Source organism: Ambystoma mexicanum, chromosome 2p (assembly GCF_040938575.1).
Source record: "Ambystoma mexicanum isolate Mex_15411 chromosome 2p, UKY_AmexF1_1, whole genome shotgun sequence".
NCBI classification, from domain to species: Eukaryota; Metazoa; Chordata; class Amphibia; order Caudata; family Ambystomatidae; genus Ambystoma; species Ambystoma mexicanum.
Genome location: NC_090923.1, coordinates 922,559,034 through 922,580,343, shown reverse-complemented (window position 1 = coordinate 922,580,343; position 21,310 = coordinate 922,559,034). Strand labels below are relative to the sequence as shown.

At 47.0% G+C, this 21,310-nt stretch overlaps 1 protein-coding gene across 4 annotated transcripts in view; it reads left to right on the top strand.

Annotated features, from left to right (window-relative positions):
- The window catches only part of SYMPK (symplekin scaffold protein), a 1,074,521-nt gene that overhangs the window by 218,623 nt on the left and 834,588 nt on the right, over positions 1-21,310 (top strand). For all 4 annotated transcript variants that reach the window (XM_069644649.1, XM_069644648.1, XM_069644647.1 and 1 more), the window contains exon 7: positions 197-323. In XM_069644649.1, the coding sequence (XP_069500750.1) occupies positions 197-323 (127 nt within the window). The remainder of the gene's footprint in view (positions 1-196; positions 324-21,310) is intronic.

Here is a 21,310-nt window from a genome sequence, read left to right as displayed (position 1 = left end):
CACTCGGCAGACTCGCATTGCCACATACTGATCGTATGTTTGAACATGCTTGTTCAGTTTCCTGCTGTGACAAATGAACGTAACCAGTATTCCCCATTTACCCTGCTCTTGAAATCAATTTCTTTTTAATGATTTGCCATTTTTCTTAAGATTTGTTTTGTTACTTGGATTACCAAAATCATCTATTACCTTTCAGCAAGCGGGACAATGAGCTGCTACTGAAGCTCATCGCCAACCTGAACATGCTTTTGCGGGATGATAATGTGAACGTTGTGAAGAAAGCCATTCTGACCATGACCCAGCTGTACAAGGTGGCGCTGCAGGTGAGTGGTAGTTCTGCACAATCAGTTGTATATGAGCCCAACCTGACCAATTATTGCTCGGGGTGAACCTATAGCACATTTTTACAGTAACTTTTATTGGCCCTAAAAAATCTGAAATAATATGTCACAAATGCTCCAGACAAGATTTGAGGTAGGATACTTTTAATCCCTGCTTTTATGCTTGGAGAGTAAATTCAATTTCAAGGGAGTAAAAATTAGTTGTCTCCGTCACAGCAGAGTACAAAAACCTGTGCCATCCAGCCAAGGCATGTGAAGAGGAAAACTGTATTGAAATCATTATCATTTGAAGTGGTTCACATTGTGGCTGAAGAGTGTCTTTCATGATTAACATATACAGCCCAGGGTGTAATGGCACTAGAAACATATCACAAATGGAACAGATTTGCTGTAACACCATGGACCTGTTTTTCATGTAAAGAAAAGGTACACCAGCAGAAGTTTTTCAATTCTAAGCTCACGCAGAACTGGTCAGCTTGAGTAGCTGAATTCTTGGCTTATCTCACACAAACGGAAAAGTCGAATCGCAGCAACAGCAATGCAACCTTTCATAATGTAAAACGGTGGATCAGTGCGAAGGTAGAGGATTCCTATCGATAGAAGAAATGGAAGCTCCATACACGCAGAACTGGTACAACATAGGCTGTAGGAGTACACACTCCGCAAATCTCCCCTCAGCACCCCCCACCGTATATATAAAAGGTATGTCATGGACCTTTGTAGATCATGCTTTCCTCACCTATAACATGAACGTCCTAGGTCCCAACAGTGCCAAGATGACCGCACAGAAAAAAGGCAAGTCGTGGTTTACAGCAGTGCAAGTTCCGCTCTCATAGAACGGGAACTGCATGTGATGTAGCAGTGCAAGCTCCCCCACATTGAACAGGTAAATGAAGGCCCTCCACAATGCAAGCTACACTTGCATAGAATACGAACAGCATAGACATCAGCAGTCCAAACTACTGTCACATAGACAATGCACAGCGTGGGGCTCAGGGATCCAAACTCCCCTAAGATAGGAAAGGTACAGAGGAACCCCAGTGTGAGGGGAAATGTATCATTTTTATGCTTAATCCCCTTTCCTAGTGAGATCCCCATCACTTTTTGCTGGACTTTTCTTTATATACTTCTAAGACACTCTAGAAGGATTCCAGCAGAGGCTTGGCTGAACTGGATGAGAGGACTTCCAATCACAGAAAACACCCCAAAGCTACACAGGAATCACAAGAGACTTATGGTAAGTAATACCCAAGCCAACACAGTACCTCCGCACAGAAGAAGTGTTACAGCGGGCGAGACTTCAGGCTCTGTAGCCAAAAACCTGGTTGCTGAATTCCTTGTCGTGAAGACTGACGACAGGACCCTGGAAGGACTTTTGAAGCAAAGATCAACGGGGAAGGCTCCAGGCAAGAGTTTCTTTGCGGCTTGATGCGGTTCTAGGCTTTTGGCGTGCTTTTCAGGAGCCAGAAGAAGACTGAATATCGCTGGTTGGCTTCTTTTCGTTTGCAAGTTCCAGCACTCTGGTGAGGGGACATTTCGAACTAGATTCATGTCTGTGGAGGTCCAGCAGGATGCCCACAAAGTTTCAGCAAGATTCAGAATTCGGAAGACCGTGCACTGCACAATGGCTTTAGGACTCAGGTAATTGGGTATCGCAGCACAGCGTGGGATGGCTCAAAACACAGGTCTTCTTGAGTCTAGTGGGTCCCACCAGGCTCTGGGTCATCATTTCTGGAGTCCCCAGGTCGATAAGGAAGGCAGGCTCTGGCTACACAGCAAGGATCTAGTCGCTGGAAATCGTTTCAGCTGTGCATTCTTCCTCTTCGGTTTTGGTTCCAGTGGTCGACTACCTCTTCAGCTTCCAGGATCAGGCTTTTATGCAGGAACCCATCCAATCAAACAGCCTTGCAACATTCAAATTTGGTGGGGAGAGGGGGGTTGGCAATCCTTTCAGGACCACCAGCCTCCCAGTTTGAACTGGATTCTCACACTCATGCTTGAAGACAAAGGACTGCAGAGGTTCCTGCCTTCACAGACACTCTGGCGACTGGGTGGGGAGTCCATAGGACTCCCGCATGAGGTAAATGTTAGGGAGAATTCTCAGAAATTTGCTAATTCCCTTCTGCCTTGGAGACCCCCAGCACTTTGTTTGGACTTGAGGACTTTTAATTTTTAATCTGAAGAGAGTGAGATCCTCTTTTCCCACTCTCTCGTGTATTTTTCTGTGATTTGAACTGTTTCTTTTTGGTTGTGGAGTGTGACAAACTCCATAGGCATCATCTTTACATTGTGTCACACAACACCTTCAGTGCAGTGGCACAGGGAAGTCTCTTAGATCTCCCAAAGGTTTAAATTCAAGAGCAGTGAAGTGAAATTGACTTCACTTACATTTTGTAACTTTCTAGACCCAGCACACACTATCTTACAATAGGGTGCTGGAGGGGTAACTTAGTATCCTCTTTGTCTAGTTTCTCATGTAACATTTTTGTTTTACCCTTTCTACAATTAATGGCTGGTGGCAGTGGTTTACTTTTAACTACCATTGTGTGTTTTTACCACGGGGTGCATTCGCAGCTGCAGTAAGGCACCCATGGGTGCCCATTTTGTAAAAATGGCCCGGTCTTCTTTTTTTGCCATTTCTTGCTGGAGAGATCCTTCTTGAGATTTACTCTGTGCGCCAGACCAGGTTTGGTCCCTTTGTTAGTTATGTCTTTGGCAGGATTCACGAGTGAAGCCCGCCTCTGGCTCCAGAGTGGCTGGCAGGGGCAGGAAGTGAGGGAGGTGCCCGAAACTCCCTGGGCTTTATCCCCATGGTTACAGGAATGCACCCATATGTGATTGGCCGGCTGGCTGTCCGACAAGGACAGCCACCCTGCTTTGTGATTGACAGCTAGGCTGGAACGAATGGGATAAACCTGCATAAAAGGCAAGGCTTTGTGGCTTGGAAGGCAGAGTCGACCACTGGACGAAGGAATCTTAAGAAGAACTTGAAAGAGATGCCTGCTGCAACTCCTGTACCGTTGCTTTGCCCGGTGAAGCCCTGCTGCTGTGCTGAAGCTCCAAATTCAGCTCGAAAAGAGAAGGCCTGCAAGGACGACTTCTCCCCTTGAGTTGGTGGGACCAATCAACTCCAAAGTGAACTCGTTTGGACATCCTCTCAGAGCTGGCTGTACTTCTGCTGCTGCTAGAACCGAGTGCCAGGGAGAGGAACACCAAGTCGAGTGGATTGCTTTTAAGTCAGACCAGAGCGACAGGAAGATCCTCCGGACTTCCCTGAAGCAGGACTGACCAAGCCTGAGCCACCTTAAGAGCGCGCTGGACCCCAGATGTGAGGAAAGTCTGAAGTGGTATCCGAGAACTGCAGTGTTGCTATTTGCTGTCAGACACGAGGAGCTGAAACGCTGAAGTGCCACTGAATTGTAGTTTGCCCATTACTGCCGCCATCCTTCCCATTGTGTTTCAAGAGTCCCCAGAAGTCCTTCCTCTAGTCCCCACGACTGAGGCACAGGAACAAAAGGATCTACAGAGCCAGACAGGATGAGGAGGATGCCCCTTTTGGTCTCCAGTTTGGGAACCCTAATGTACCTGAATGCCTCATTTCGGAGGAGAGTAGGATGCAGGATCTCTGTGAGCATAATGCTAGTGGTATAGACACTTCTCCTGAGCTGGAGTTCGGCAAACCCGACCCAGGGGAGCATGCCGACTCCTCTTACAGTCAACTTAGGTTGAGAATTGAGGAATATCTGGGCTGGTCTAGACCTACTATTCATTGGCTCCCAGTGGCTGCGAGGATTAAGTTTAAAACCTTCTGAATCGTCCATAAGGCCTTCTGGGGGCTGGGGCCTCAATACCTTCAACTTTCTCTTCCTAAATATCTTCCTTCTCAAGCTCTTCGCTCATCCGTTTCCAGCTCCAAGTTGGTAGTAGATCTTTCTTCGGCTGGGGCTTCCCTCTGGAACAGCCTCCCTGAAACTTGAGGAGAATCATCTCCGATTCCGGAAGCGTCTCAAAACCTTTCTTTGTTTCTGCTTTTTCTCCTCCACACCCCTGCTGTCTTCCTGGCTGATACTGAAACTGCACTGGTTACCTGGCCGCCCTCTAATCTCAGGCCAGGCCCCCTCCCTTGCCTGTCGCATCATGCGCTGCCTTCCTGGCAAGCTCCGCACTCGGGGACTGTTTTCTGTATCCCTACAGTCATACTACCAGCACTTGCCACCTGCTGGCTGTACTTTTACTTTATCTATTTTATTATCCCAAGCACTGCACTGTCCCCTCCATCTGCACTTTCCTCCTTCCCCTTCCCATGCACTTGCGCGATCTGAATGACACCTGGCCTAGTAGGATCGTTGTCAGTCTTCCCCCCTGCCTTGCCTCGCCTTGAAACACTTGTGTATAGGTGCGTTATAAATGCTATATCATATCATTATGATCACGATGATCTTATGGACATTTTGGACAAGGGTCCACCTACAGATCCTTTTACCATTCCATGTGGCTCTGCAAAAAAGGCGGCCAGGATCTGGGAGACCCCAGAGACTAATCCTGCGGTGAACAAGTCTCTTACGAGAAAATACCACCCCTCCAGTAGCCACCCCGGCTATCTGTCAACTCGCCCCACTCCAGAGAGTCTGGTGGTCCACACAGCCATGGCTACCTTGAAACAGGCCGCGTACCCTACTATCCCTCCCTAAGGACGATGAGCGTGTGGATGGATAGGCCTGTAAGGTATTTTTAGCTGGGAGTATGGCGTTTTAAGTCGGCCAACTCCACTTGTGCCATGGCTAACTTTTCATACACACTGTGGGAGTGCATATCTATGGAGGCGGGGCATATTCCCGAAGGGGAAGAAAGGGACGGCTTTCTGGCTATTGAGGACGGCAAGGAAGCCATGGGTGAGTCCCTTCAGTCTGGGTTGGATACTGCAGATGGCATAAGCAGATCCATGGCTACGAGCACCATGTTACGCAGTTTTGCGTGGTTGCGGAAGTCGGGGTTTGCACCTGATGTGCAGACTATGCTTCTGAACATGCCATTTGACGGGTCTCATCTGTTTGGCAGCAAGGCTGATGAGAGCCTTGAGAAGTTGCAGACCTCTAAAGCAGCCGCCAAGTTTTTAGGCGCAGCTGTTCAGCAACCTCAGCCTTTTCGTCCTAGTTGACAGCAGTGGAGGGGGAGATCTTTTTGCTACTGCTCCTCATTTGGAAGGGCGAGAGGAATGGCTAGTCAAAGAGGACAACTTGGCCTTGTCACAGCTCACCAGTGGGGGGGGGGGGGCTGGCTGTCTCAGGATCTAGAAGAATGGTGAGACATTACTTCAGAGGCTTGTGCGATAGGAAACAATAGCCCACGGTTATTGCCTTCCTTTTATAACAATGCCTCAGAACAATCCACTAGGGAATTGCTCTTTGAGGCTTCCGGATCCCCTCCTTGTGCAGGAAATATTGACCCTGCTAGAGAAAGGCGCTATAGAACCAGTGCCTGTGGCAGAGATTTACAAGGGTTGGTATTCCCCATATTTTTTAATTCCCAAAAAGGCCGGGGGACTGAGACCCTTCTTGGACTTGAGATACTTGAACAAGTTCCTCTAGGAAGGACGAATTCAAGATGGTCACTCTTTCTCAGATCCTTCAAGCCCTCCAACTTCAGGATTGGTTGGGGTCATTGGACCTTCAGGATGCCTATTTTCATGTGCCAATCCATCTGAAACAAAGGAAATACCTGAGGTTCGCCATTGGCTGCTCGCATTATCAGTTTCAAATTCACCCATTCAGGTTGACCTCCGCCCAAGGGTTTTCACCAAACTGATGGTGGTTGTGACAACGCATCTCAGGAGAGAGGGGTATTCATGTCTACCCCTATCTGGCCGACTGATTGATCAGGGCACGTTCTCCTGAACAAGCCGTGGATCATCTCAACGTTACCTGCCACACCCTTCATAGATGGCTTCTCCCTCAATTGCAAGAAGTCCCAAATGACACCTTCCGAGCAGCTCTAGTGCATCGGGACTGTATTAGACACATCCTTGGGAAGGTGCTCGCCTTCCAGGGTGATGTCTCAAGACATTCTACAGATGGTAACCAAATTCTGGAGTGCCCAGAGTCTTCCAGCCTTCGAATTCTTGAGGTTGCTCGGCCTCATGGTGTTAGGCAGAATCCTGTGCAGTTCCCTTAGGGAACACTGCAAAAAGATTAAGACTACAGGAGTAAGGAGTAAGCAGTAAGCCCAATTGGTAGCAGTCTGCACCACCCAGATTTACCTGGTAGCTGTGGGTGAGCAGTCAGACCTCTCTCAAGAAGAGTAGGGCAGTATGTAGAGTATACACAATAGGGCCAAAACATGGTGGAGCAAACAGTGACCAGAGCTTTGTATAAAAAGTATATAATTATTTATTTAAAACACACGTTATGGCATATACTAGCACTCTCAACCAAAAGCAAGTTAAAACACAGTCAGGTAAAGTATACACACCTCCCTTAATAGCCATCAGACAAGTCAGGGTTAACACACTACTATTTGTTAGAACAGATGTGAGCACTTAACCAAGATGGCACTCTGATAATGTAGTTAAAGGGAGAGAAGAAGGCAGAGCATAAAAATAAAACAGTTCCCAACACTTAAGAGTTCAGAGCAAGGGGAGAAAGGCAGCTTATACTGTAGAGCCAAAGTTCATAGGCCAGGCTCACTTTAAATGGAGCAAAGCAAAATGTGCCCAGGATCACACGGTTTAAAGTGCACTAAAAGTTTTTGCAGAGTGTTCAAAAGAGGTTGGGCTGATTCAGAAGATATAGTTGGAAGGCCTGGAGCCAACCCAGTTTAGAAGCCAAGGATTTAAGGATCACCTTTAGCAATCTGTAGAAAGGGAGGCCCGGCAGGACACAGTACTTTATAGAGAAAGGAAGTTCCAGCGGGGGCAGTTGTTCCTGGCAGTGATTGAAGTTTGTGGTTCCGACCAGGGGAAGAGTAGATCTCGTCGAGGAGGGAACGGGGAGTTGTTGCACTGCACAGGGATGAAACCAGCCGCGGAGTTCCCGATTAAAAGGTGCAGTCCTTTTATTCGTGGTCAAAAGTGGTGAGCTTGGCTATCCGGCCACCGGGGTGCTTGGCACGGGTGATTTGACCAAGAGACCTTCTTTGGAAGGTGAAAAAGGGCCAACTGGTTGATCCCACTAGCTCAGAGGAAGAAGACTCGTCCAGCAGAAGATCTTCTCTTGTCGTCGGGAAAGTGGTGAGGTAGTTGCAGCAGGGCTTCACCGGTGGTGTCGTCGTTGCAGATGGCTCAGCTTCTTCCCTCTTCGGATTCTTAGGTCCTGTGGCGACTTCTGAAGTTCCAGTCCCAAAGGCCCTGCTTTTTTGCAGAAAAACCCCCATTCATCAGCCTAGCTGTCAATCACACATGCTAAGTGGTGAGCCGGGCGGCTCACCACTGGGCCAATCTGAGTAGAGTGCGACTTGGGTTGCCGAGGCAACGCAGTCCAGGGTGTCAATTCCCCCCTCCACCCCTCCTGTGGAACCCAGACCGAGTGGCACCATTTGGAGAGCTTCTGTGGAGAAGCCCGCCAAAATAGTGGAACAAAGGGCTCGACCTTGGTCAGAGTTACAGAGATGGACACAAACGCCATTTTAGAAAAGAGTTCTGGAAAAAAGACCCACCGGGGATTTAATATTAAATAAATAAACCGGCGGTTTCTTTAACATTGCACCAAAAAGTGGTGCGTTTAAAATCAATGGGATAATCCCGGTGGAATACTTTGCGTGGTAACCACTGCCACCAGCCAGAAACTCGACAAGGGGGACTGGAAAGTGCCCCCTTGAAAACAGACCAACGGGCAATATATTTAACCCCTTCCTGTACTTCCACAATATGATGGTTTGTACTGGTTCTGTTCACAATTTTGGACTAGTAAAGCCAATGGTGACTTGACATGCCTTGGGAGACAGTAGTCAGTCCCAGGGTCTGGAGTCTATGTTTGGGGGTCACTGTGACACCCCTGTGGTACTGCACTGAGCGTGCTGTGTACCACACGTACAGAAAAACAGATACCTATGGAGTAAAAAGAAACCCCATAGCCCATAAGCACATAACAAGTCAAAGACATACCTCAAATCATGCCTAAGAGTTAGAGTAAAATAGTCTCACTCTTAGCAGGAGAACAAAAACAAACCCCAAGAATCCAGCAAAGCTGCTGGGGGACTCACTAGGTTTGGGAAATTAGCCTTTTAAGAGAATTCTCCCTAACACATGGCATCCTGCATTTGTCTGGTGCCAGAGGGACGCTTGAGAATGAGATCCCTTCAATAGGCTCTCGGAACACAATGGTCCCAATTCTCAGGGAAAATGTTGGATCTCCTTAAGATTCCGGTCCGAGTCTCACAGGATCTTCTGTGGTGGGCCTGCAAGGAAAATCTGCTGAAGTGAGAACACTTTTGGCAACCATGGCCGGAGATAACTGTAGTGATGGACGCCTCACTCACAGGGTGGGAAGGAGCTCATGCCAATGATCTGATAGTCAGCGGTCGTTGGTCTCCATTGGAGTCCAAACTACACATCAATCTTTTGGAGCTGCGACCAAACAGGCTAGCACTGAGGGCTTTTCTGACATCTGAACGGGGAAAACATTTCCTGATGATGACGGACAACACGGTGGCCATGAATTACCTAACAAGAGGCGGCGTAGGGTCACTACCACTGTGCAGAGCGGCAATGCAGCTCTAGTTCTGGGCAATTTAAGAAGGAATCTCCCTGGCGGCAATTCACCTGGCCGCAGAGGAGAACACAGTGGCAGGCACTCTGAGCAGGCAGAGTGCAGTCTCCCATGAATGGGAACTAGCTCAGAAAGTCCTTCAAGAGATCTTCGTCCTTTGGGGAACCCCTCAAGTGGGTCTGTTTGTGACCAGGGCCAACCGTAATGGCGAGCGGTACTGCTTGTTGGGCAAGATTGTATGCAGTACCCTTTGGGTGCACTACAATAACCTTGACATCCTGGCAATAAGGATCCAACCTTTGGTAGAAGTCTGAACTACACAGGTTGGTAGTGTGGTCGAGCAGCCAGGCTTATCTCAAGAGGGGTCAATGTGAGTAGTAAGGTTGTGACAGAGTTTCACAAAACAGTTATCCAAATAAACACATACACTCAAGGTTTCTTGATAAAACAATTATTAATTTATTTCAGAGTCAGTTAGATGAGCCTTCTTCAGAACAGGAGCAAATCATGTAACACTTAAATGTACTTTAAAAAAAACAATTTCTCTAATTCAGATGACACCATTTGGGGATGGGGGACACACACTTCCTACACCCTCACGTGACTTCAATAGCTAGGACACTGTGGACATTGATTTATCACTGGTACATTTAGAGCAATACTGAGTTAGGTGAAAAAGATAGAATAGAGGAATAAAACAAAGGTTCACAAATAACTCCTAAACATGCATGTACTTTTGAACACCTTCCAAATCATAAAGTCAGAGGTAAAGAGGATTCTCTCAGGGAGCCAGGACAGCCAATGTTAATTACACAATGTCAAGGAGAGCTGAACATCTTCTTTGCAGGTAGGTAAAAAGTCTTGCACAATGTTTGTAGAAATGTTTGTAGAAAAAAGAACACTTGAAGGGCCACAAGCTCGCAGGCTTGTGAAGTGCCAAGCTTTAGCAACTCTGCAAGGTAACCATGACAGGTCTCAACTGAGAGCAAGTAAGGCTACACAAGAGGTAAGTTCTCTTAGACTTTACAGTACACCTGTTTAGAAGAAATGATTTCAGCTGGCTTCTGTTCCTGTGCAGCTCTGCATATCCTGCTGTTCCTGGGCCTCAGTCGTGGGGACAAGAGGGAGGACGTCTGGGGACTCCTGCTCTGCAACGGGACAGTCAGCGGCAGCAATGGGCAAACTTCAATTCAGCGGTCCTTTGGTGTTTCAGCTCCTCGCGTCTGACCGCAAATAGCAACACCGTGGTTCTCGGATACCAATTCAGACTTTTCTCGCATCTGGGGTCCAGCAATCTGTTGAGGTGGCTCAGGCTTGGTCAGTCCTGCATCAGGGAAGTCAGAGGATCTTCCTAGCGCTCGGGTCTGATTTAAAAAGAAATGCACACAATCTGGTGTTCCTCTCCCTGGCTCTTCGGTTCCAGCACCAACTGCAGTGGAAATGTAACCAGCTTCGAGAGGATGTCCAGACGATCTTACTTTGGAGTTAATTGGTCCCACCAACTCAAAGGGAGAAGTCGTCCTTGCAGGGCTCCTCTTGTCGAGGCAAATTCAGAGCTTCAGCACAGCAGCAGGGCTTCACCAGGCAAACCAACGGCCCAGGAGTTGCAGCAGGCGTCTCTTCCAAGTCCTCCTTCGGATTCCTTCGTCCAGTCGTTGACTCTGCCTTCCAAGCCAAAAAGCCTCGCCTTTTAGGCAGGTTTCTCCCATTCATTCCAGCCTAGCTGTCAATCACACAGCAGGGTGGGTGTCCTTGCTGGACAGCCAGCCTACCAATCACCTTTGGGTGCATTCCTGTAACCATGGGGATTAACCACGGGGAGTTCCGGGCACCTCCCTCACTTCCTGCCCCCGCCAAACATACTGGTGCCAGAGGCGGGCTTCACTCGGGAATCCTGCCAAAGACAAAACGATCAAAGAGACAAAACCTGGTTTGGGGCAGAGAGTACATCTCAAGAAGGACCTTTCCAACAGAAAATGGTGAAAAAAGACGAGGGCCATTTTGACAAAATGGGCACCCATGGGTGCCTTACCGTGGATGCGAATGCAGCCCGCGGTAAAAACACACTTGTAGTAAAAAGTAGACCACTGCCACCAGCCATTAACTGTAGAAAGAGTAACATAAAAAAAATGTACATGAGAAACTAGACAAAGGGGATATTAAGTAACCCCTCCAGCCCCCTATGGTAAAATAGTGTGTGCTAGGTCTAGAAAGTTACACATTTGTAAGTAAAGTCAATTTCACTTGACTGCTCTTGTAAACAGCAGTTTAACCAAGAGAAGGTATTTAAACATTTGGGAAATCCAAGAGATTTCCTTGTGCCACTGCACTGAGGTGCTGTGTGACACAATGTAAAAATTATGACTATGGAGTTTGTCAGACTCCAAAGTTAAAAATAACACAGAAATTAAATAGCATTCAAATTACAGGAGAGGGAAAGTCCAGCAAACGAGCTGGGGCCTCTAAGGTAGAAAGGAATTAGCACATTTTTGAGAATTTTCCCTAACACTGCTCAAGGGAATTTCCCCCGAGAGGAACTCTAGGTGACGTGTTCGTGGTGGATTGGGTATTTCGACTACTGTATGCATTTCCGCCAGTCCCTGTCATTCCTCAAGTTCTCAGGAGGTTTAAACGGTTTGGGCCCACATGATCCTCATTGCTCCGGATTGGGCCAGAAGGCCGTGGTACCCGGACCTTCTGGACATGTCAATCTGTCCTCCGATACGTCTTCCGCAAAAGAGGATATTCTCTCGCGAGAGGAAGGTCGGGTCTCCATCCAGAGGGCAAAACTCTCAACCTTCATGCATGGTTTCTGAAACGTTGGGCTATAGGGATTGGACCCCCTGGATGACGTGATGGAAGTGTTGCTTTCGGCCAGGCGGCCATCATTTAAGTCTCTGTACCGTTGCTGTTGGAATAAGTTTTGCGACTGGTGCAGAGAAAAGAATGTTAATCCTTTTCAGTGTTCGACCCCGGATGTTCTATCCTTTTTGCTTTCATTAGCACACAAGGGTCTTCAGATGGGAACCATTAAAGGTTACCTAGCAGTGCTCTCTATCTTTAAGCACTCATCCGAGGAATGCTCTTACTTCAAGATCCCACTGGTTACTCAGTGTCTAAAAGGGTTCACAAATGTGTTCCCGCCATCGCCTTTGGGTTCTGGTTTAGGACCTTAATTTGGTCTTCAAGTTTCTGATGGGTGCTCCATTTGAACCATTGCACTCATGTCCATTGAATTTGTTGACCTATAAGACTATACTATTGTTCGCCATTTCATCCGCACGTAGAGTGAGCGATTTGCAGGCACTGTCTTCCAAGTCAGAATTTTCTATATTCCACAAGGAAAGGGTGGTGAGGGTAAGACCCTCCTTCCAACCTAAGGTTGTTTCGGACTTAAGTCAGAAAATTGTGCTACCAGCCTTCTATCCTCCTCCGCATCCTAGTAAGTAAGAAGAAAGGCTCTATAGGTTGGACCCTAAGAGAGCTTTGAGCTTTTATATTTCCAGAATGTCCAAAGTGAGAGTGGACGACCAGCTTTTTGTGTGGCATACGGGTCACAAGCTAGGCCTGGCTGTTTCTAAACGGACCTTTTCAAATGGATTGTGTCCTCCCATGTATTCCTCATCTTTGATATATGTTTCGCCAGCTGCGCTGCTTCGGAAAATGTTTCTTGGCAGAGGGCGCTGTGCCCAATGTTGTGGCGTCTATGTCCCTCAAGGGCCGCTGTATCGTGTCAACGTCATCAGTAATATAAGTAGCTCGTCCCACGCCCGTTGGCTTCAGTTCCGTTTTTCCAATAGCTTTGCTTCACGTTAACGGTGCACTTAATTTTTTCTTCTGAAAAAATGTCGTCTTCTTTGACCACTTCGACCCCAAAGTCGGGTTTTAAGAAATGTCACAACTGCGGTGCGAAAATGTCAACTGATGCTCACTGTAACTGCCTTTGGTGTTTGGCTTCCAGTCACCGAACCGAGGACTGCGGGTCCTGTCAGTCTATGACTGAGAAAGCTCCCCCCAGTGAACGCAAAGGTAAATTAACGCTGTGGAGTTGAGGCTTTGAAGGTTTCTGCAAAGAAATATAAAAAGTCTGGCGAGTCCAAGGACTCTACTAGACAGGAACATTCGAAGAGGTCCAGATCGAGGCGTTAATGCAAACAGTCCTCATAACTTTCTTCCAAGAAGGCTAAAAAGACGCCACAGGTCTCGCTCTTCGTCATCGGTTACCTCTCCTGAGGTTATACGATGTCAGACTTTGTCGGATTCTCCCAGTAAATTTAATGCCTTTAGGCAAGAGATGATGCAAATCTTTGAGAATGCGGCCATGACCCCTCAAAAGAGTCTCGCAAGAGCCAGACCCCGGTCGCTCAGTTGGACGACGCAGGAAGGTCAGAAACTACTTTGAGCAAGAAGAGTAGTAAATCGATGGTTCGACACGCTCAACCTGACCAAAAGGGGTCGAAGGCATTGACGCGCGAGTCGACTCCACCCTCGATACCAGCGAAGAAACAAAAAAGGTTGAAGCCTTTGACGATTTTGTCGACTCCAAAATCGAGAGATTTCTCCAAGATGCCATCTTCGATTCCATTGAAGCATTTAACGGAAAAAGAAAAAATAATCAAACCTGTACCGACGGACGGTTTTTAAGTCCATGTCCTCCATTTATGAGGAGTATAGGGCTTTAGATGAGGATGTTTCTCCATTAGGAGTGAGGTTTGGCACTAGAAAAGTACCTGAAGAGCTAATTGATCCTGAGTGTAAGTTGAAAGATCTCTGTGACTCCCTACACTCTGCCAGAGGTCTTGATACATCCCCAGAGTTGGAGTTTGGTAAACCTGACCCATCAGACCATGCTGATTCAGGTTAAAGAAATCTGATGAACAGGGTGTTGGGCAAAAATGGTATGCAGTACCCTTTGGGTGCACTACAACAACCCTGACCTCCTGGCAATAGGAACCCAACCTTTGGTATAGGTCTGTACTACACACGTTGGTAGCTGTGGACAAAAAATGCATTTTGTAAACAAAGAAATAAATCACATAAAACAATCTCATGTGACGGTCATATTTTTCAATAGTTGAGCAAAGCCACAATTTTCATATAGTGACAGTTTTGTGAGGTTAGTAATAATGTGTGACAAGCACATAATTATTTCTGATGTCTTTAAATGATAACTAGTCCTTGACTCCGTCCAATAACCGTCCAGGACTAGTTATCATTTAAAGACATCAGATATAATGATGTGCTTGTCACACAATATTACTAACCTCACAAAACTGTCACTATATGAAAATTGTGGCTTGGCTCAACTATTGAAAAATATGACCGTCACATGAGATTGTATTATGTGATTTCTTTGTTTACAAAATGCATTTTTTGTCCACTGTTTTATACGGAAAACGTTCCGGTTGTTTTCACATGAACTGATTAAAATGTTTTTCTCTATTTCCCCTGTTTGGATCTTTTGACCAACATGATAAGTAGCACTTGTTACAACCAGGCACACCTTGTGCGTGTATAGCTGGGTAGCTGTTTGTGGTACCTCCCTTATATTTACCTTAACTAGTCTTCAGCCACACAGCCCCCTAAAAAAGAGGACTCCCTTGCTCTAACTTTTTGCATTTCCTTATTTCAAGAGGAGTCAATGTGAGTTGTAGGGGAGTTACACAGAGATTCACAGTGACAAGTATTCAAATAAACTCTTACACACAAGGTTTCTTGATTAAACAGTTATTAATTTAACAGTCAGAGTAAGCTTTCTTCAGAAGGGGGCAATATAACTAACACTCAAATGCACTTCAAAAATACACATTCTTAATATTTCTAAATCAGCAAATACCCTTTTGTGATGGCCCACAGACACTACCTACACCTTCGGGTGACTTCAATAGTTAGGGTGCTGGGGACAGGAATATATCACTGTTGCGTTTAGAATCAGACTTAGGAATATGTCAAAGGAGAAAGGTTATTAGAACAAAACAAGAGATCACACAATTCTTCTGAAGCAGGTACTTCAGAGACTTTGGTAACCCCCAATGCAAAGTTTTTTAACCCCTTCCTGGAAGCAGGATAAAACACAATGTTAGAGGGCAAAAGAGTCATTCAGGGAGCCAGGCTAAGCCAAAGTCGATTGGGCAAAAGTCTAGGTGCCGAAGCACTTCTTTGCATGCAAGTTAGTCTTGCACAATGTTTTTAGAAGTCTTGGTAGAAAAGAAGAATTCAAAGTAGGGTCACACACTGTTTAGACTTGTGAAGTAAAGAAGCTATCAGCAACTCTAGAGCAAACACAACCGGTCTCTCCAACAGAGAACAAGACCAGTTAAAGAACACAAGGTATGTTCTCTTAGTACAGTACCTTTAGGTTGAAGAAAATTGCAGCACTTCGCTTCTGTTCCTGTGAAGCAGTGTAGATCCTGGTGTTCTTGGGCCTCAGTCGTGGGGACAAGAGGGAGGCCGTCTGGGGTCTCCTGCACTGCAATGGGACGGTCACCAACCGCAACCGGCAATCTTCAAACAAGTGGCACTTTGGTGTTTCAGCTCCTCGCGTTTATTGCAAACAGCAACACTGCGGTTCCTGGCTGTCGAGATGGGCTTTCCTTGCATCTGGGGTCCCGCACTCTGTTGAGGTGGCTCAGGTTCGGTCAGTCCTGCTTTATGGGAGTCCGAAGGGTCTTCCTGGAGCTCTTGGCCAGCTTAAAAGCAATTCAAACAATCTGGTGTTCCACTCCCTGGCTATTCGGTTCCAGCAGCAACTGCAGTAGAATTTCAACCAGCTCCGATAGGATGTGCAGGTGGCTTACTTTGGAGTTGATTGGTCCCACCAACTCAAGGGGAGAAGTCGTCCTTGCAGGGCTTCTCTAGTCTAAGCGAAATGAGTTTCAGCACAGCAGCAGGGCTTCACCAGGCAAACCAACGGTCCAGGAGTTGCAGCAGGCGTCCTCTTTAAGTTGTTCTTCGGATTCCTTCGTCCAGTGGTCGACTCTGCCTTCCAAGCCAAAAAGCCTTGCCTTTTATGCAGGGTTCTCCCATTCATTCCAGCCTAGCTGTCAGTCACCCAGAAGGGTGGCTGGCCTTGCCGGACAAACAGCTAGCCAATCACCTAAGAGTTCATTCCTGTCTCCTAGGAGAGTAAGCACAGGGAGTTTCTGGCTCCTCCCTCGCTTCCTGCCCCATGCCAGATACCCTGGAGCCAGAGGCGAGCTTCACTCGTGAGTCTTGCCAAAGGTAAAACGAATAAAGGAATCAAACCTGGTTTGGCACCCAGAGTAAATCTCAAGAAGGACCTTTCCACAAAGAAATGGCAAAAAAAGACCAGAGCCATTTTGACAAAAATGGTACCCGTGGGTGCTTTACTGCATTTGCGAACGCAGCTTGCTGTAAATGCACACCACTGTAGATAAAAGTAAACCATTGCCACCAGCCATTCATCGAGGAGAGGGTAACATAAAAATGTTACATGAGGAGCTAGACGAAGGGGATATTAAGTAACCCCTCCAGCACCCTATTGTAAGATTGTGTGTGCTGGGTCTAGACAGTTACAACGGAAGTGAAGTCAATTTCACTTCAATGCTCTTGGAAACAGTAGTTTATCCAAATCCAAGAAAAGGTATTTAAACCTTGGGGAAATCTGTACGACTTCCCTGTGCCACTGCACTGAAGTTGCTGTGTGACACAATGTAAAAACATGTCTATGGAGTTGTCAGACTCCACAACCAAAAGAAAGAGTTCACAATAACATCAAAATAAATGAGAGTGGGGGGAAAAGGGTCTCACTCTCTCCAGGCAAAAGAGCTGGGGCTCTCTAAGGTAGAGATGAATTAGCATATTTCTGAGAATTATCCCTAACGCCAGCTCTGTCAAAATTCCAGATCCGCTCCTTGTGCAGGAAATCTTAACCCTGCTAGAGAAAGGTGCAATAGAACATGTGCCTGTAGCGGAGAGGAATAAGGGTTGGTACTCCACCCCTGCCCCCATTTTCTCATTCCCAAGAAGGACGGAGGACTGAGACCCATCTTGGACTTAAGAAACTTGAACAAGTTCCTCAGGAAGGACAAGTTCAAGATGGTCACCCTTTCTCAGATCCTTCAGGCTCTCCAACTCCAAGATTGGTTGGTATCATTGGACCTTCAGGATGATTACTTTCATGTGATAATCCATCCAAAGCACAGAACGTACCTGAGGTTCGCGGTTAGCTGTTCTCATTATCAGTTTTGAGTTCTGCCATTCGGGCTGACCTCCGCCCTGAGGGTTTTCACCAAACTGATGACGGTAGTGGCAGCAAGCCTCAGGAGAGGGGGGGATTCACGTCTACCCCTACCTGGATGATTGGCTGATCAGGGCATGTTCTCCCGAGCAGGCTCTGGAACATTTCAGCATCACCTGCCACTCCTTTCACAGGCTGGGCTTCTTCCTCAATTCCAAGAAGTCCCATATACCATTCCAAAGACTCCAATTCATCTGAGTGGTCTTGGAGATATCCTCTGGGAAAGTCTCCCCCCCCCAAAGTGAGAGCTCAACACATTCACCAGATGGTAACAAAATTCTAGAGTGCCCAGCGTCTTCTGGCCTTCGTTTATTTATTTTTATTTTTTTTGAGATTCTTTGGCCTCATGGCTTCCTGCATTTTTCTGGTGCTAGAGGCCAGATTGAGACTGAGATCCCTTCAATGGGCCATCAGGACCCAGTGGTCCCAATTTTCAGGGAATATGTCAGATCTTCTGCAAGTTCTAAAATTCTTCACCCTCCTCCAATCCTGGATACTGCTTTTGGAGTCTGTCAAAGATGAGGAATACGTTGGAGGACACAATCCATTCAAAGAACAAGTTACTTACCCCTGGTAACATTCTTTTGATTGGATGTTTCTCCAACGTATTCCTCATCGCCCTCCCAACCTACTGCTCTGTAGAATTTCCCATGCTATTACAGCTTTCGTTCCAACAAGGCGGAGTACGATCAGGCTCACTTTATGGGCATCTCTGCTACACTATGTTGGGGAGAATTCTCAGAAATGTTCCAATTCCCTCTACTTTAGAGACCCCTTGATTTTTTTTTCTCTCCTGGAGAGAGTGAGCTTTTTCCCACTCTCTCAAGTATTTTAATGTGATTTTGTACACTGTGTTTCTTTTGATTGTGGAGTCTGACAAACTCCATAGGCATCATCTTTTACATTGGGTCACACTGCACCTTCAGTGCAGTGGCCCAGGGAAGTTTCTCAGATTTCCTAAAGGTTTAAATACCTTCCCTTGGATAGACTACTGTTTCCCAGAGCAGTAAAGTGAAATTGACTTTACTTACAATTGTAACTTTCTAGACCCAGCACACGCTACCTTACCATAGGGTGCTGGAGGGGTTACCTAGTATCCCCTCTGTCTAGCTTATCATGTAAAAAAAAAAAGTGTTGCTCTTTCCTCACTGAATGGCTGGTGGCAGTGGTTTTGATTTAACTACCATGCAGTGCATTGACCGCGGGCTACATTCGCCGCCGCAGTGAAGCACCCAAGGGTGGCATTTTTGTCAACATGGCCCTGGTCTTTTTTTGCCATTTCTTTGTGGAAAGGTCCTTCTTGAGATTTACTCGGAAGTGGCACGCAAGTGGGCTGTTGGGCTGGGAGAGACTGTTTCTACGTTGCCCTTCACACAGATTTTTCTCAGTCAGTTTTTTGTCTCTACTGTTTGGATCCCGCCTCCCGCACACAGCATTTAATCACTGGTACTAGCGCACCCGCGTGCGCACGCAAGTGGGCTGTTGGGCTGGGGGACTCTGTTGCTACGTTGCCCTTCACACAGATTTTTCTCATTCAAGTGAGTGAGTCGGCAAGAGGAAGCACAAGTGGACTTTGGCTGCGTAACATGCGGCCTCTTGGTGGAACATTGCAGCCCAGTGCTTGGGGTCTTGTTCTGGGACTTGTTTGGGGACTGGGACTGGGATTAGGGGACTAGGGGAATTGATTGCAATACTGACCTCCTCTTTCTCTCTCTATTGCCTTGTAGAGTCCGTTTTTTGTCTCTGTTTGGATCCCGCCTCCCGCACACAGCATTTAATCACTGGTACCAGCGCACCCGCGCACGCACCCGGAAGTGGCACGCAAGTGGGCTCTTGGGCTCTTGGGCTGTGCGGAGGAGCGGAGGCGGAGAGAGACGGCTTTACTATTTTTTGTTTTTGGGGTAAGGAGTGTACATAAAAAGGAAAAAAAAAATATCTACCCCCTATAGAACATTATGGCAACTGTGTTGCGCAACAGGAAAGTATGTGCTATAAAGACTCCCAGGCCTATATTGGCCGTTGAAAATAGCCAGCCCTCTCAGAGTGTCGGTATTGAGATAAAATCTAGTATGGATGTGCAAGTACCATACGAAACCACTCCAATGCGAGATGGACACAAAGATCAGAAATCTGTGATTCCCTGTCATGATCTCTGCTTCCAAAAGGTCAGGGTTTTCCCAACTCCCTTGGAAGCAGATCCATAACCCAGGTTCCGAGTGCCAACCAGTCCCAATTGGGACCTTTTGGACCCAGTCCTGGCGCCAGTGGCACCAGGCTCATAAATATGCCCAGTCCCAGCGCTGGAAGCGCCGGGCTCATAATGCTTGGGTGGACTTACCTTCAGCAGACCATGCTGCTTACTTGCCTGCCAGTTGAGCCTCTGATCCTCTTCTGTTTGGAACTACTTTTCCTGTTGGGTGGGGCTGGAGCCACTCCCTAGATTCAGAACACTGGAACTCTTCTGGAAGGCAGGAACTCTTTTCTTACCAGGAACTCTTTTCTTACTTAGGCGTGGCTGTGGAAGGAGAGACCTAAGCACTACAGGAGGCTATTTAAACCACACCCGGTGGATGAATCTTGCTTTGCGTTATTCTGCAACCTCTGCAGCAGGACGCTCATCGTGTCTTCTGCATCCGGTCCTGGGCCTAAGGAAAAAGGCTTACCATCCTGAATCCAGTCTTCAGCAACACCTATAAAGACAAGAAAGAACAGGTTAGCATTCCGGCATCTGAAAGGCAAAGGCTTACCATCCTGAATCCAGTCTTCAGCAACACCTATAAAGACAAGAAAGAACAGGTTAGCATTCCGGCATCTGAAAGACAAAAGTTTACCAACTCTTCGCACGCTCCGGAGGCCTTCGGCGCTGCATCCCGCATCTGAAAGACAAAACAAGGTGCGTTTAAAGACATTGGGGAACTTTAATACTCACGTGCCATTACTCCTTTCCACATCTAATTCAGTGGGTATTCCGGCACCCTGCAGCCGCTCCGAACTCGTACCTGCAAAATAAAAAGACAGTTAGAGCGCATAGTGAAGCAGGCAACAAGCGCTTACTTACGTGCTTCCAGGCGCTTCTATTCATCACACGGGCTCCATCTTCAACTCACTTCAGCCTGTCATCCGCCATCGCCGGAACCCTGCAAAACAAGAGACATCATTACTAAAGACTTTAAAGACATTTGAATGACTCGAAACTTACCGTTCGTGCAGTAAACGACGGACAGCAGTCCTCTGAAGTCAAGAGGCCTGCGCTACCTATCCAGTGAAGAAACTGGTTACAGCACCCTGCCCCGAGGCAGATGGAGAGCTCGGCATTCACTTACCTAAGACATCTTACTCTACACGTCAGGCATACAGTGCACAGAGGTCCAGCCCAAAGAGCCAACCGGGTGCTACACATCACCTTTGAAGATACGGTAGTCGCCGAGTCAAGACCGGCGCCTCTGCGAGAATCAGGTGAGCGTTACATTCCCCCCCCCCCGGGTTACTACTACTCAAGAGGATGAAAGGGCAAAAATGGACGTCATTAAACAGGAAGTGGAATTTTCCTACATGTACTCGCAAATACAAACAAAAATGGGAGCTCAATCTTTGGGGGAGGAGGATATTTCCTTTGTGCCTGCGGGCCTGTCATTTGATAGCCAAATTCCAATTCAATCAAGTTTTCTGAGTATAAGAAATCCACCCAATCAAAAGCTAACTGAGTGGACAGAAAATATGTCAGAAGAGATAAATATCGATGTATCCATGATGGGACAGGCAGTAAGAACGGAATTTGGGAAGCGAGCTAGGCTCTCAAGGGGCCCCTCTACGCCTGTAAATGCGTCTAGAAATGGGATTGATCAAGTGCACCTATTTAATACACTCCCTCAATTGAGTTCTACTATACCATACAGAGTATTCTCATCAAATGCTAAATTTCCGTTACCATCTGCCTAAATATTTACAAACCTACAAGAGGGCTGGGGAGTGGAAGACAAAAATGTTAGAGGCGTAGGCGGGCTACA